The 16679-nt window shown below is 40.8% G+C and overlaps 1 protein-coding gene across 1 annotated transcript in view; it reads right to left on the bottom strand.

Annotated features, from left to right (window-relative positions):
- The window catches only part of DENND2C (DENN domain containing 2C), a 51800-nt gene that overhangs the window by 13365 nt on the left and 21756 nt on the right, over positions 1-16679 (bottom strand). Inside the window, exons 5-10 of the mRNA XM_080647606.1 lie at positions 16367-16537; positions 12438-12534; positions 9117-9161; positions 6305-6492; positions 2494-2603; positions 640-709 (exon numbers count right to left, since the gene is read on the bottom strand). Of these exons, the coding sequence (XP_080503732.1) occupies positions 640-709; positions 2494-2603; positions 6305-6492; positions 9117-9161; positions 12438-12534; positions 16367-16537 (681 nt within the window). The remainder of the gene's footprint in view (positions 1-639; positions 710-2493; positions 2604-6304; positions 6493-9116; positions 9162-12437; positions 12535-16366; positions 16538-16679) is intronic.

Raw genomic sequence — 16679 nt, 5'->3', positions numbered from 1 at the left:
AAATCAATAAAAAATATTTTAAAAAAAAAGAAGAAGGAGAAGAAAGTAACTCAGAGCCCTGGATTGGCTCATTGTGCTCCATTCCTCACATATACCCAGACTGATGCAGCCACTGTGTCAGTGGTTTCTTTCTCTATTACAAACCTACAAATAAAACAAATCCACACCCTTTTATTCTAAAGTACTCTGTGGCTACAAATAAAATAAATCCACACCCTTTTATTCTAAAGTACTTTGTGGCTAACACCAATCTTGCTCTTACTGTTGAAAGCTAACAGAGCTTCTTTAACACACATATCATTTTAAAAAATATATGTTTTTATTGATTTCAGAGAGGAAGAGCAAGGGAGAGAGAGACAGAAACATCAAGGATGAGAGAGAATCATTGATTGGCTGCCTCCTGCAAGCCCCCAACTGGGGATCGAGCCTGCAACCCGGGCATGTGCCTTTGACTGGAATTGAACCAGGGACCCTTCAGTCCACAGGTCAATGCTCTATCCACTGAGCCAAACCAGCTAGGGCAACACACAGATCATTGAGTAACCCTCAAACTCACCGGGAAATAGCGTTTCTGAAATTCCTAGTGTGACTCTATTGCTCCTTGACCAAGCCTGCCTGTAACAGGAGTCTGCAACTTACCAAAAGCTTCTTACAGTAACCAAACCACCGGCTCCCATCTTCACCAGTTAAGACAAAGGAAAACGTCTCACTAAAAACAAAAAACAAAAACAGGAACTAGTTTGAGATCCAAACAATTGTTTGACATTCCTCATAGAACAAACAATTGACAATTAGTCTAACAGCAGTGACTATAAGAGGAGGGATTAATATTATATTTACGGCAAGTCACAGTGCTCCCGAGGGAGAAAGCCCAGGCCTTGGCACTGCCCTGTCTTGCACTGGAGTAGAGAATAGGTAGGGGACGAATTGTTGATGCCGTTGCCTCCTTTACTTTCTATTTGTCCAGTCTAGTTACTCATCAAGCCTGTTTTCTTTTGGTTGAATGTCCAATTTAGTCAAGTATATCAAAAAGCTGTGATTGTGATAAACCATTTTTCCCTTCAAAAATTCTTCTATTTAGTTATGAGAGGCCATATAGTGAGAGGCAAAGGATAGTATCCTTAATATGTAAAAATTAAGAATACTGTCCATAGGAAAATCATCAATTCCTCATTAGAAACATAGAGAAAATACATGCAGAGATAATTTATGAAAAGAAGACTTAAAGATGCTAAGAAGTGAGTTAATTTATGAAAAAGTCCAAATTTGAACAGTAAGTACATGTGTCCATATATGGCCAAAATTAAAGATTGGAAGGGAATATGCCAAAATAGTTACAGTGCTTATCTCTGAGTAACCAGAATGCCAATAACTTCTAATTTCTGCTTTTTATTTACTTCTCTGTATTTTCTGAATATCCTATATAATAAAAGTGTAGTATGCAAATTGTCCCCTCAACCAGGAGTTCATCTGGGAGTTCGACCAGGGGGCGGGACCGGCCAGGGGAAGGGAGGGAGGGAGGGAGGGAGGGAGAGTCCCCCCCCCCCCTCCACCCGCAGCAGCAGCCGCTAGCGACCCTACCAGTGCTCGAATTTCTAGTTCTAGAATAAACACACATAACTTGTCTGGGCGGGGGTGTGATGGGGGCGGGGGAACCGACCATGGAGCAGCCAGGGCAAGAAGGAAGAAGTGGCCTGTGTGGTTGGAAATATAACTGCCAGCACAAAAGCCTCAGGATTGATGGTGCAGCGATGAGAGTGGCGATCAGGCCAAACTGGTTACGGGAGACAGCGGCTTAGTCTGGAGGCAATTGGAGGTGGAAGGGCAGGGCTCCTTAGGCAAGAGCGGAGGCTGTCTCCCAGCAGGTCAGCGGCATGTGACATGGGTCACATAACCTCCCTTCCAGTCAAAACGGCACGATCAAGAATTACAGTTTTGAACAAAGCAGTTACCGATTTACAAGCAGGATGCTCGCATAATGATGGTTTATTAATTCAATATGGTATTTTTCTCTAGATACTGGGAAGAAATTCTTTATATCTCCCGTCTCAACATTCTACATGTCCCACACGGGAGCCTCCCACAGTGGCGCATACAATCTGGACTGTGGCTTCTTCTATCAACTCCAAGGGGAAACAGATGCATTGCTCTGTTTGACCTGTTTCTGAGTCCCTAAGGTCGGCTTTTCCTTTTCTATCCACTTGGTGGCATTTCTGGTTGTATGTAAAGTGGAACTTCTTCCTCTGTAGGACTGGCAAAGTGGAGAGACTCTCACACTTGTTTTCCCTTGGACACTGACATTATTCCGTGTGTTTTTTTCCTGAGTCCCAAGAGGAAATGTTCTAATTCTCTTTCTTCCTTTCCCCCCCACTGCCTCCTTGACCTGCCACAGTCAACACTGCTTCACTGCTGGCTTCCCACTTCTCAAGCACTCTGTCTGATTCTGTGTTTGTGGTTCCAACAAACAGAAACCAGACAAAGGAGCCTATTTACCTCTTGAGTTCTGAGGTTGGAGCCCAGTCCTTCGAATCAGGAAAACAAAATTTGGGGATAACTTTGAGCCTCTCTTCAGTGTCTTTGGATTGCTTAAAGCCATGATCACCCTGAAAAAGATAACAATGCAGGTGACTAATATTCTATGCAAGTGGAGAACAGAAATAAAATACTCAGCCTGGTCTTGGGAAGAGAGGTCTCTGATAAGCCTAAGTAGTCATCTCAGCATAGTTTTGTGCTGTTTAACAAAACAGAAAGGCCAAGACTGGTAACCACTGAAGATGCATTGAGAACAAAGTTACTGAGAATAAAAAATCCTATTTTTACACAGTAATGGTATTGTGGAGCTCCTATAATCTGATGTGAGAGAGATAACTGAACATGGAACATCAAATAAATAAAAATCTATTCTATAATATACTGATAGCAGAAACCTCATCAGCTCTAGACACTCTCTGATCAATAACCAAAGATGTTTTGAAAAAGCAGATGAATGTTTTTCAGAAAAGAAATTTTTAGAATCCACTCCATATATAATCATTTCCCTTAGCATGTAATCTTTGCTACCTAATTACTGGTTTGCAACTTCCTGTAAAATTTCAGCATGGAAGACCCTTTTGTGCAAGTCTGGTATTATACTTAAAGGACAGTCTAAGTTTAGTTAAACCAAAAGACATTGAAAATTTAGTATAAGAACAAGCAGATAATAACTCTATTTACCATATTGCCTTCATGTAACTAATACAAACGCTCTATCCTTTCATTTCTAAAGCATTACATGCAGCCATTCTGGGTCTCTTGGATATTAAGTTCTTAAGAAATGGAAAAGCATATTGTTGAATGATTCACAATCATCTTCATTCAAGGTTTCCTGCAATAGGACCGAGAGGGCTTGGTCAGCTCTTTGCGTCCCTAACTTAAGGTGCCTAGTGCACAAAGATGCTAAATAAATCGCTCAGAGACGCCCCTGAGTCACTGCCAGAGTCAACTGGATCCTTATCTGGTTTTGAGCCCATTAATTCAGGCTGTGTTGAAAACAGGCTCAACCTCAAGATTTCTCCCTGCAAATATAAGACATCAAAAATGGAGGCGGGGGCGGGGGGATGAAGTTCCTCTTTATGGAAAATTTGATTCCTCAAGACCATCTAGATGACATTATTTTAGACTCTAATGGTCCCATGTTACTAAGCAGGGCCATGACCCCATGCCCTCACACTACACTGAGGAATTTTATAAAAAAATTAAAATTATTGATTTATTTATAGTAGGAAAGTTGTTGAGAATTTTTTTAAAAATGAGAATCCATACAGGAAACGTCTCTTAGATTCCAGTACAGCCATGCTTCACTAGCTTTTTCAGTGAAACATGTAACTCAAGGTTAGAAACCAAAAGTCCTAACAGGGCTGAGCAGATGACTTAAATGAGAGAAGTGCTCCAAGGAGGAAGCTGGAGAGTGAGCAAACGTCCCTAGTTACAGGGATCACACTCCACAGGGCCAGCTACATAATCTGCAGAGCACAGTGCAAGGTGAACCCTGGGCCCTTGTTCAAAAAGCAGTAAACATGAAACATAAAATAAAATGTAAAACATTTGCTTCTGTGGTCTTCCACCCTGGGATGGGGTTTTTATTTGCCATTTAATGCCATGCGCCCTCAGGCACAAGGATCCTGGGGCCAAGTGCAGACCCTCACAACCCTCACTGGCACCCAGAGGTCCTGGCCTGCAATCTGGTGCGCAAGTGACCCACCAGCTGTTGGGTTTCCAGATGCAGAACTGAAACTGTGTCCCGACTAGAGGTGAGGAAGCTAAGCCAGGCAACTCCCCATCTCTCAGGCCACTGCTCCAACCCACAGCAGCTAGGCAACCCCCACGGGGTTGTAGCCTCCACAGGGGCATGTGCTTGGATTGAGGGTGGTGCAAGTTCTTGCCCCACCAAGGCAGCCGCTGAACATGAGTGGCACTGCCAGCCCAGGCAGGGAAGATCTCGCCATGCGTTGCCTAGAGATGCTGTGGGGTAATGCTTGCCTGATCCTGACCCTCTCCATGCCTGTGCCCAAGCCCCTGCCAGGGACAGAGGGGGCAGTAGTCACTGAGTAGGGGCAGAAGGGGGGAAGTCAGACAGGGCCCAGGAAACCAGGGGGCAGGGGAGAGGACAAGTAGAGAACCATCCTGGGGAGGTGGCAAGAGGTGAGACCATGCATGAACCAAGCTTTTAAGACCTAGCCTCTTGCCTCCTTGTCCCATTGGATCTCACTTCCAAAACACAAATTCAAAGACAACGTTATTAAGAATTGCAATGGGGACTGCAGAGCATTCAATCCCCAGCACAGGGCCCTTCTGAGGGAGGGGCCTCATGTGACTGTGCTGGTCACGTGCCCATGAAGTCAGCCATGGCTTACTCAGTTTCAGCCCATTCCTGCCGCTCAGGAATGTAGGCTGAGTGCGGGTAGGCTTTCCAGTTTCTCAGGAAAAAGCAGAAGCACAGGTTTTTATGTGAAATTTGATTTTTTTTTTTTGTGAAATTTGATTTTTAAACATTGGCAACAAATAATTTATTGTTATTATTTTTACAAAAACACCACAAATAGAAGAAAAAAAAAGTCTGTAATCTCAATTTGCTCAGAGGCCACGGTTTGCAAGCCCTGATGCAATGATCATGTTCCTCTCTTTGTATTTGCTGCCACGAAGCTCAGGGCCACATCTGGGGTCTGTGTTCTAAGCCCTGTGTTCACGGGCAGGGACCAAGAAGATCTTTTTCATTTGTATTCCTAGCACCTAATATCGGGGAACAGTAGGTATTTAAGAAATATTTGATGAAATGAATGAATGAATCATGTTTTGAAAAAGGCAGAGCAAACTAAATAATATTGTTAATAATAGCTACCAATAAAAAAAATAATAGCTACCATTTACCAAGTGCTTACCATGTGCCAGGAGTGGCACTTCACATACATTATGTCGTTAAATCCCCACTAATAATGGCTAACACTATATGGTCCTTACTATGGGCTAGACACTGTTCAAAGGGCCTTACATAGCTCTTTAGTCCTCACCACAGCTCAGTGGAGTGGACACTATTATGATTCCCTCCATTTTATAAATGAAGAAACCGAGGCACAGAGCAGTTATGTATTTGTTCCAAGTCACAGAGCTAATAAGTGGCAAATGCAGATAGTTGGTTTAGAATTCATGCTGTAAACTGCTACCCTGTTCTGCCACATTTATTATTCCCCTCAATAAGGACGAGAAAACTGAGGCTTTGTAACTTGTTAGAGGTCACTTAGTAAATAGCAGAGCAAAAAATCAAAAACAAACTTGGATAATGAGCTTTTTTCCCCCTTGAGGTGGCAGCTCATGCTTGACATAAGATGTCATCAGAGCTTGGCCTGCATGGCTCAGGGGTTGAGCGTCAACCTATGAACCAGGAGGTCACGGTTCAATTTCCGGTCAGGTCACATGCCCGGGTTGTGGGCTCAATCCTCAGTGTGGGGCATGCAGGAAGCAGCTGATCAATGATTCTCTCTCATCATTGATGTTTCTATCTCTCTCTCCTTCTCCCTTCCAATCTGGTATCAATAAAAAAACATATATATATAAAAAGATGTCATCAGAGTCATCGACCAGACCCTATAGGAAGTACAGCACACTACTAAAAGCTGACAGAGACATCAAAAAACGAGAGGAAATAAATATATGCAGAAGGGTAGGGGCAGATGGGGAGAAGTCAGACAGGGCCCAGGAAACCAGGGGGCAGGGGAGAGGACAAGTAGAGAACCAGGAACATTCCTGAATGCCCCCTGCTTGCACCTACCTTGCCAGGGAACTGCTGAATGACCTGGGGAATGTAGCTTATTTCTGATGGTTTCTTCTGTAGAGACACTACCACAAAGAGTTCAAACAGCTGCTGCTCCTGTAATTCAATGAGGTCGCGCTCTAAGGTCTGGTAGTGGGGGTTTCTCTTGGAAGACTGCTGCAGCTGTGCTAAGCGCTTGTGGCGATCTGCAATGACAGCACGGAGCCTTGTTTTCCTTGGAAGCCAGCTTCCCTCTAGCACCCAGAGGTCACAACCCATTCAGGAGTAATCTTCACTCAGCTGCTGCTGAACGAATGTTGACTCACCAACGTCTGCCACTCAGACATACCTGTTAGGGCTATGACAGGCTTGAGGATCAAGTGCCGATTCTCACAAGCACTTGGGGGCCCTGTGTTGGGACGGATGCTCCATGTCCCAACCGATACTCATGTCTCAACACATACTCTATGTTATCCCATCTTTCATGGCCTAACACCAGGACGTACGGAACATGTCAGGCAAAAGCACTGGCCTGACAAAAGATGTCACTCTTGGGACCATGAAATCATGGGGGGTAGAGAGGAAGATGATATGACAAAAGAACTGAGTCCTACAGAGGGTCAATACATAAAGTCTGATAAAATTAAAACAAAAACTATTCTCACATGAAAGAAACTGTCCTTTTCCCTTCTCTCCTTGGCACATAGTTCTAATAATGGACATGCACTTTTATCAATAAATGATGCTAGCCCAGCTGGCATGGCTCAGTTGAGTCGACCTATGAACTAGGAGGTCAAGGTTTGATTCCCGGTCAGGGCACATGCCAGGGTTGCAGGCTCGATGCCCAGTGTGGGGCGTGCAGGAGGCAGCCGATCAATGACTCTCTCTCATCATTGATGTTTCTATCTCTCTCTTTCTCTCCCTTCATCTCTGAAATAAATAAATATCAATAAATGATGCTAAATGCAAAAGAAAATAATTGAAGTAGAAGACATCCATTTGCAGACTATTTCTCAAAAGAATAAAAACATACTACTTAAACAGTGCAAGCAATACCACTCAGCACTGGCTTGCATTTGTCCTTTATTCTCATTTATCTCTAATTCTGAACAATCTAAGATAGGGTCCCCCAGGGGAAAGGTAGTACCTGCAGAAGAAATAGTCCAAGTGGCTCAGAGACTTGCCTACGTGTCATTCTGCGCCAACGATGGAAAGACTCATCCTCTGACTAATCATTTTGATTAAAAAAAAATATATATATATATATGATGCATTATGCCCCCAAAAGAGTTACACTATGGATCAAAAATACATCTAGGAGTGGCTTCCCAGAATTATCTAGTACATTTAGTGCTCTAGGAAAAAATTTTACTTATTCCAAAGTGTTCAGTTCAATTCAAGAAAATTTTAGGTCCTGTTTCTCAGTATCAACAGCACTAAATTAGTCATCTGTGCACATCCAGGCTGAACCTGATGCTGACTTAAGTTTCACCTTCAGGCTGCAGAATCAAACACCTGAACCAATTCAAGCCAGTGGAGGGAGCACCTGACTGTTAATCATAAGATCAGGGTATCAGACTTGGAACTGCCCTACATGCAGCTTTGATTATTCATGTCTCCTATTTTCTCCATGCCTCATTTGCCAGTCAAACAGGAACTAACAAACTTCCTGTGAGAATCCATTAAATGAAGGGTATCAAGCACCATGAAGTATAAGAACAAATATAGCAAAAACTGCATGACATATCCTATAATCTAACAAAAAATAAATGGCACAATAATCCTATCTAATAAAAGAGTAATATGCAAATTGACCATCACTCCAACACACTGCCCCCATGTGGTCAAAGATGGCTGCCCCCATGTGGACACAAGATGGCCACCACAAGATGGCCAGCAGGGGAGGGCAGTTGGTAGGGACCAGGCCTGCAAGGGAGGACAGTTGTGGGCAATCAGGCCAGCAGGGGAGGGCAGTTGGAAGGGACCAGGCCTGCAAGAGAGGGCAGTTGGGGGCGATCAAACCTGCAGGGGAGGGCAGTTAGGGGTGACCAGGCAAGCAGGGGAGGGTAGTTAGGGGCAAACAGGCTGGCAGGGGAGCAGTTAGGCATCAATCAGGCTGTCAGGGGAGTGGTTAGGGGGTGATCAGGCTGGCAAGCAGAAGCAGTTAGGGGCAATCAGGAAGGCAGGCAGGCGAGCAGTTGGGAACCAGCTGTCCTGGATTGTTAGAGGGATGTCTGACTGCCCGTTTAGGCCCGATCCTACTGGGTTCGGGCCTAAACGGGCAGTCGGACATCCCTTGAGGGGTCCCAGATTGGAGAGGGTGCAGGCTGGGCTGAGGGACACATCCCCCTGTGCATGAATTTCGTGCACCGGGGCTCTAGTTTGGAATATAAATGCCTATGAAGAAGAAAGAGATTAATGTTTTCTGTCTCAGTGTCAGAGATATCAACATCACTTACACTTGAGCGACTATGAAAAATCTGATATTGAATGACAAGTATTTGTCTCAGGGGATGATTCACACATACCCTATTTTGGCTGTTGGGAAATGTCTACACATTTGTCTGGACACGCAGCTCTGCCACTCCTCTAAGAACATTCCATCTCAGAACCATGAGGGTTTGCCTCCCTCCACTCCGGGAGATGTTTAATGCTGTCAGACATCTGACAGTGTGCTGCTCAGTTTGCCAAATCTCAACAAGCTCTTATACTGAAAAAATCTACAATATTTCACTTCTTGTGGGAAAACATGCTTAATCACACAGGCAGGTGCCACCCCACCTATGCTGTGATCATCACGGGAAAGGGAGCAGCCCATTGACTCACTCACTCTTTGGCAGATACTCGGCATCACTTTCGTTCCCACTGGTTTCACCTGAAAAGAGAGAAGTAGTTTCCATTTGTATTTGTCCAACGGTAGGAAGTCCACGAGGATGAAAACAATATGAAACCTCCACAGACCTGGGGGCTTGCAGTCAGGAAAGCTGAGCCTGTCTCCAACCACTTAGTTACATCAGGGCAGGACAGTCACAAGACAATAAAAGGCCCAGAGGAGAAACGACTCTATTCCGTCTTCTTCCCACACCCTCCCTTCCTGATTCTAGAAATTAACAGTAGTTCAGACTAGTTTTAAGAAGTCTAGTTTGGAGTCTATTTCTACATCCATATCCTTATCTTTAAATTCTCGAATAAAGTATCCAAGGTTGAACACCAACCCGACTAAACAAAAATCTCAACACAGAACAAACTATGAATTTAAAATCATGGAAAATGTTGGGACAAGGGGGATTACCAAATAAGTTTATGAAGTAACAATCTCTTTTTTGCGATACCCCTAAGCCAGTGGTCGGCAAACTGCGGCTCGCGAGCCTCATGCGGCTCTTTGGCCCCTTGCGTGTGGCTCTTCCACAAAATACCACGGCCTGGGCGAGTCTATTTTGAAGAAGTGGCATTAGAAGAAGCTTAAGTTTAAAAAATTTGGCTCTCAAAAGAAATTTCAATCGTTGTAACTGTTGATATTTGACTCTGTTGACTAATGAGTTTGCCGACCACTGCTCTAAGCTAACTCTAGGCCAAACTGAACTCTTCTATTCAGAATTCTGCTTTAAATTGCTCTTATTTTTCCCAAACAAAATTTAAGTTTCTTGAGAATAAAGGCTATACTTTTACAAGAGAGAGTTTTACAAGTGAACAAAAAATTTCTAGATTAAGTCTGAAAAGTTAGGGCAAAAATAAAATGTGAAAAAAGGGGAAATTTTTAAATATATCAGGAAAAACAAGGTCCAGGGACATAAGAGATGTTACAGAAAAGTTAGCTATTTAAATATTGGGTACCACAGATGTTTGTAACTTCAAATTGACCACCATGACAAAAAGTACACTGGGGCTATAAAACACTGTTTGGTATGAAGGAACAACCGCTGTCAGCTCCTGAGTCCTTAGCCGCAGGCACCTTCGGGGAGCCTAGGAAGTTTAAGGAAAGAAAGAAAAGCAAGGGAAAAGGGAGGAGAGGTATTATAACTGGAAAAGACCTTATAATACACTCACGTCTATGATTTTGTGACTTGCACTCTGGGACACTAAATGAAGGTTAAGGTTACGGGGTTTATAAGCCACCAAGAAAATCTATGCAGAATCTATAAGGATCAAAAAAGTACTAGGTTGTTCCTTTTTACATGTGACTTTAACACGCAAAATTGTAATGACAGAATTGAAGAATGGCACTAAATCATTCTGTAATTCTGATAACTGAAACTTAAGAAATGTTTAGGTTGGAATAGATTCAGTACAGCTTAGCATGTACTGACACAGTAGGTAAACATAATTATCTGGTCCTACTAGACATTGTTGATAAGCAGACAAAAGCGTAAGAAGGAAAACAAAAATCTGAGAACAGTGACCATGGAGCCAGGAGATCCTCAGGCCTGAGAGAAAAGCCCCTGGCCCGCTGGAGAAGTTGGTCACAGAGACTGGGTAAATGCATATTGTCTTTGAGCCACACAAACGAAAAACAGTCCTAAAGGGAAGGGTTACAACTTAAGGACTGTGTTTTTGTGTGTGTGTGCTAGAAGTTGGCAATTCAGGCTGTTGAATTTTTTTCCTTTTCAGAAATGATGCAGTGAAAAAAGAATTTGTCTCTTCAAAAACTTGTTTTACAGCCGAATTTACTAAAATGTTCCTAATCCATAAGGCATAAAGCATTCGAATAAGAGATCGGTAATAACCTACTGAGGGTGCCACAGCTGGAGAATATAGTTATCAATAGACTGCTGTCAATCTGGGGAAAAGATAATGTTCTTTTAGAATTAGTCCTGGTCCCAGTGTCCTGATATTGTACATAATTTGCAACTTACAATTTATGTCCTTGTCTACAACAGTGAGATTACTATCTGCCACAGAGGGCTGTTTAGAAAACTAATGATAATGTATTTGAAAGGATCCAGCATAATATCTAGCATCAGTTTTCATCTTCTGTATGTAGTTCTGGGTTATACAAATTAAAAGCCTTTGGCTATATCCTTAGTGAAGATAAGGAAACATGGAGAGGAGACGGTGAAACTGCTAAAAATCAAAGTTTATGAGAAAAATTGAGAGTAACTGTTGGTGAAGGAAAAGGGTTAAGACCTTGTAGTTCCATGCTCCTTGATTAAAAACGACATTTCCTCCTCTGGCTCAGCTTCTTAGTCTGTACAATTAGGATAGTCCCTACCTCTTAATGTGGTCATATGTTACACACATGAGGTAGAGTACGTAAAGAAACTATTGCTTCATCCAGTGATGTTAGCTATTATTAACAATAATCAGAAGTATTTCTTCTGCAGAAGACTAAAACATCTTTTACTAATTGCTTTTGAGAATATAAAAACTGACATTTAAAATGGTGGCCAGTTGATTTTAATCATCGCAGAATAAGAAGAAAGAGTCTTGAATTTTAACATGAAGAATTTCACTTTCAGATAGTAATTGTTAGACTGTAGAATAGATTTAAGGGAAATTTAAAATTTTTTGTCTTTGGAAGTCTGCAAAAATATGAAACATACTCTTCTGGTATGACTTGGCTGTTATTTTTGACTTATGAATCTCACATACAAAAACTGCTAAATTCTGCCTATTCTTTGCAGACAACCAAGTTAAAGAATCTTACATAAGTTTTAAAGAAAATTATAATAATTCACTCTGGATGTTGAAAGCTTCTTAATTAGGACAATATAAGTTTTATCTAGGCATCTGAAGGATAAAACTATGGAACTTATAAGATGACTGACTACAAGTTGAGTACCACATACTTTCAGTCAACATATACCTAATAATATTTTCATTTCTCCACTGGGTCTATACTGATAAATGACTATAAATGAAAGTAGGACTACAAAAGAATGATGCAATTTACCTATGAAAATTAATCTTGTTGGTTTATATGTATATATTTTTCATTTATTTAATTATCTATTTATTTAATTATTACTTGACAAAGAACTAAATAAGAGGAGCTTGAGGAAGAATAAGAAATAATCCCTTATCCTAAATAAGTTTTATATTTAAGTGGGATAGATAGGAAAGTAAACCAAAAATTATAATTCACATCAACCATTAAGTTATATGATTCTCTCCTCATATGCTGATAGCTATGGACAGCTGGAACAATTCTTACCTTTAGAAGGAGGTACATCTTTTCCAGTGTACGGATGTAACTTTACTCTCTTTTTCCCTCTCTTTGATTCAAATATGTCATCTATTCTCAATACAAGCTGAAAAAGACCAGGAAAGTACAAGTTAAAACCAACACCAACAAGTTTGCAGCCTAGCATTAATTTGAGATGCTCACTGAGAAAAAGGTCCATTTTATAAATGAAACTTACATTTCTCAATTTTGAATCTAAAACTATCTTTTAAAAGATATATTTTTTAATTGATTTCAGAGAGGAAGGGAGAGGGGAAGAGAGAGATAGAAACATCAATGATGAGAGTCATTGATTGGCTGCCTCCTGCATGCCCCACACTGGGGATCGAGCCCGCAACCCGGGAACATGCCCTTGACCAGAATCGAACCCAGGACCCTTCAGTCTGCAGGCCAACACTCTATCCACTGAGCCAAATCGGCTAGGGCTAAAATGATCTTTACTAAGATAATATGTTGCTCTAAACAAAGTCCATGTTACGTGGGTAAAAGAAGGGGGATCCTTTCCAGAAGAACCCAGCACAGGCTTTGGAGAGATTCCTTGTCATTCATTCCATGTCACGACATGCAGGAAATCTAGGTACTGCACCTAATAGGGTGACCAAGCATTTACTATCAGACTCAAGTTTTTGCCTGCCCAGAGTAGGAGGTGGAATACTTATTCACTTGGAAGGCAGGGTGGGGCTCAGTTATTTTTGCTCCCAGGAATTTTTAGCAAAGAGAGGATAAATCATACATAGAAAGTTTTTGTCAAAGGAAATACTCTATCTCTTTGCTAGTAGGAGCACTAATATTACCATTTATTTTAGAAACATATCATAAAATTAGGAAACTCTCAAATATGCTCGAATATAATAACTATGCTCCATTTAATAAACATTATTCATTAGAATGATTTTCTTTGCTGCTGGAAGGAGTGTGTGAAAGACAGAGAGAAAGAGACAGACATACACACAGACTGGGCTTAAAAAAAAAAGAAAGAGCCTGGCCAGTGTGGCTCAGTTATTGAGTGTCAACCTATGAACCAGGAGGTCACAGTTTGATTCCCTGTCAGGGCACATGCCTGGGTTGTGGGCTTGATCCCCAGTAGGGGGCATGCAGGAGGCAGACAATCAATGATACTTTCTCATCATTGATGTTTCTATCTCTCTCTTCCTCTCTAAAATCAATAAAGATATATTTTTTTTTAAAAAGAGGAAAGAATTAAAGATGATCAATTGCCACTTTAAAAAAGGAAGAACTGATTATTTTTTTCATGTATCTTTTTCTTAAAATTCCAAGCTTTTTCTTAACTATTAGTCCTGATTTAACATATTTACTGCTCAGAATTACAATTGTTAGGAACATTATAAAAAATGATAACCAACAAAGTTGGAGAAAAAGACTCTTGTTTTCTCTTTTGTCCTTGTTTCTTCAGCAATGTTGGCAATCCATAGGCAGTGCATGAGTCCAGAGCAAAAAATAACATGTGAGAAACATGTGCTTCCAATATGCAGATTATCCCCACATTTTTGGATGAGTTTGTTCTTTTAAAGATTTTTTGTAGCTGCCATGCAAGTGAAAAATTACCAATGTCCTTAAATATTAGCATTATAAAAAACAAATAAAAGAATCCAATGTAAAAAGGTACAGTTAGGGCTATGGAAAGATATATGAGAGCAAACATATTTTTGGTTGCAAATGAACAAAACTAGTATAAATTTTTTTTAAATTAAACTTATTGGGGTGACACAGGTCAACATGAGCATAACTACTATAAATATTAATGTGCATTTGAAAAGTATACTCCAAAGTATACTCAACTATTATAAAGGAAAGGGAGCAATCTGCCCTAGAAAGATGAGGTAAAGTAATAAAAGTTAAAATGTGGTTATGAGCTAGGAAGAAGAGCCTACTTTTATCTTCTAATTGTAGGAAATACTGTAGAACAGTCTTCCTAAGAAATGATGGGAAACACATTGTTGTACACATGTGACACAAACATTAGGGAATCTGCTCTAGCAAACACAGGCTTCCACAGTGTGGTAAGAAAGGAAGGGTGGGCAAGAGGCATATGGACTAGATCAGTGATTTGCAAACTATGAAACCAGTTTCTCTTCCAGGGATAGCTCGTCATCAAAGGGGAAATAAATGAAAAAGGCTTTCGTGTGGAATATTTTTTCGTAAGATACTCCAAAACCAAAATTTGTATGGCAAATGGAACATCCTAAAAGCATATAATTCAAGGAGGATCACAGGTAGAAATGCTAACAGTCTGTTCCTGCCTGATAATCAAGAGTTCCTCCTCCTCCCACACTATAATTCTAAAAAAACAAAAACCCTCCAAAATGTTTGGGAAACATTAGAAAAGGAAAAGTTGGATCCTATCACCTATAATCAGAAAGAGAACACACTTCAAGCAGTCAGGAGATCCACAGTGCGGAAAGTAGAGGCATGAAGTCTAAAGCACTCAAATCTCCTTGGGTCTCATTAGACTCTACAATCCCTAATTCCTACGTATTTGTTCATGCCATTCCAAAAACCACATCTTAGATGAAGTCTCTATTGTGTTTGTGTTCTGGGAACACACAATGAGTTATTTCTGGGCCATGTGGGAAGCAGCTTCGTTGTGCCAGCGTGGTCTATCGAAGGGGAGAATTACAATTGTTAGGAACATTATAGGCTGCTGAAGGCCTGGTAATTCTTTAAACCTCTGGTTTTTAACCCTTCCTCATCATCCTCAGGAGAATAAACAGCTAAAGATTTTTTTTTCCTCTGAGAAAGATCAGTTTAGTGCATTTTAGAAACTGTGTCTTTAACTTTTCACGTATTAAAGAGGGAGGGGCAGGAAGTAGATCAGAAGAATTAAAGTAATTATGGAACAGAGTATTTCCCAAGGAGCCAATCAGTTACTAAACCAAGAAACAGCTGTGACTTCTGTTTAATGTTAAAATCAGGTACAAAAACTGTGCTAAATGAGTGGGATTAAGGAAAGGAGTACTATTTAAATGATTGGATTTTTTCATTTCTTAATAGTAATCCTGAAGACATTCTGAATTACAGAAGAACAAAGTATCATAAAGAGTTTGAAAATATTTTCATGTAATTTCTTAAGTATCCCTCCTAAAATATATATATTTGTCTACAAATAAGCCCAATTTCTTCATTTTGGTTCCAATGGCTCTGGTTGAGATGACTACAGACTTACTGACTTTTCTCCTTGAGAAGGAAGTAATTTATTTAATATAATTGCTGAAAATTTCTATTCCCAAGTAATAGACAAGTTTCTTTTTTTCTTCCTCTGAATGGAAATATCTGTCCCAAATTTAACAGCATGTACTTTGCAATCACTGAAAATCTAAACTTGCACACAAAACGGAATTCACTTTGGCAATAATGTGAGAAGACCACAGACAGCTTAATAAAATGTTCTTATATACGATATTCTAGTGCAGCCATGGGCAAACTACTGCCCACGGGCCGGATCCGGCTGTTCTATTCGGTTCTCTTGCTCTCCCCTCCGCTCCTTTACTTTGAATTTATATTAGTTCACACAAACACTCCATCCATGCTTTTGTTCCGGCCCTCCGGTCCAGTTTAAGAACCCATTGTGGCCCTCGAGTCAAAAAGTTTGCCCACCCCTGTTCTAGTGCTTCCCGGACCCAGGCAGTTGACTGCAATGAGAACTAAGGTAGCTGAAGTGAAGCCTCCATCTAAAGTCAATTTTCCAAAGCCATCAAGAAACCTTGGCAAAAGCCATGCATTTTTCTGCATGAGCAAAAACCTAAGTGAAGGCTGCTTTCCAAATCTCCTAATTCCAGTAGGTCAGTTCTAACCCATTATTTACATCCATCTAAAGTTTAATTATTCTCATCTTAGGACAATAAATGCTGAAATAAGGGTCAAAGAAAGAAAAGCCTTACCCTTGGAACATTTTTTCTTTTCCTGTTTGCAACTTCTCCAGCTCGGAAGAGCTTCCATTCAGTTAAAGTGACGGGCAAAGTGGTATCCTTTGTGAGCTTTGACCTTAAATAAGCTTGCGAGTTCTTCAGTTCCATGGTCTTCCGGTGAAGGAACTGAGGTTTGGGAGGAAGCTAAAACAGGAGAAGAAGTAGTGTGATAAGGGTAAGATCATCTAGTTAATGCTTGTGTTCTAAAATTCAAAGCTATCCCAGAAAAATAGTTGTCTTTTCTTTAAAATCATCTTACATGAGGATACTGTAATTTCTTTTTCAT

Source organism: Plecotus auritus, assembly GCF_963455305.1.
Source record: "Plecotus auritus genome assembly, chromosome: 12".
Taxonomy (NCBI): domain Eukaryota; kingdom Metazoa; phylum Chordata; class Mammalia; order Chiroptera; family Vespertilionidae; genus Plecotus; species Plecotus auritus.
Note: the sequence above shows the minus strand (reverse complement) of the source record. Positions and strands in the feature narration are given on the sequence as shown.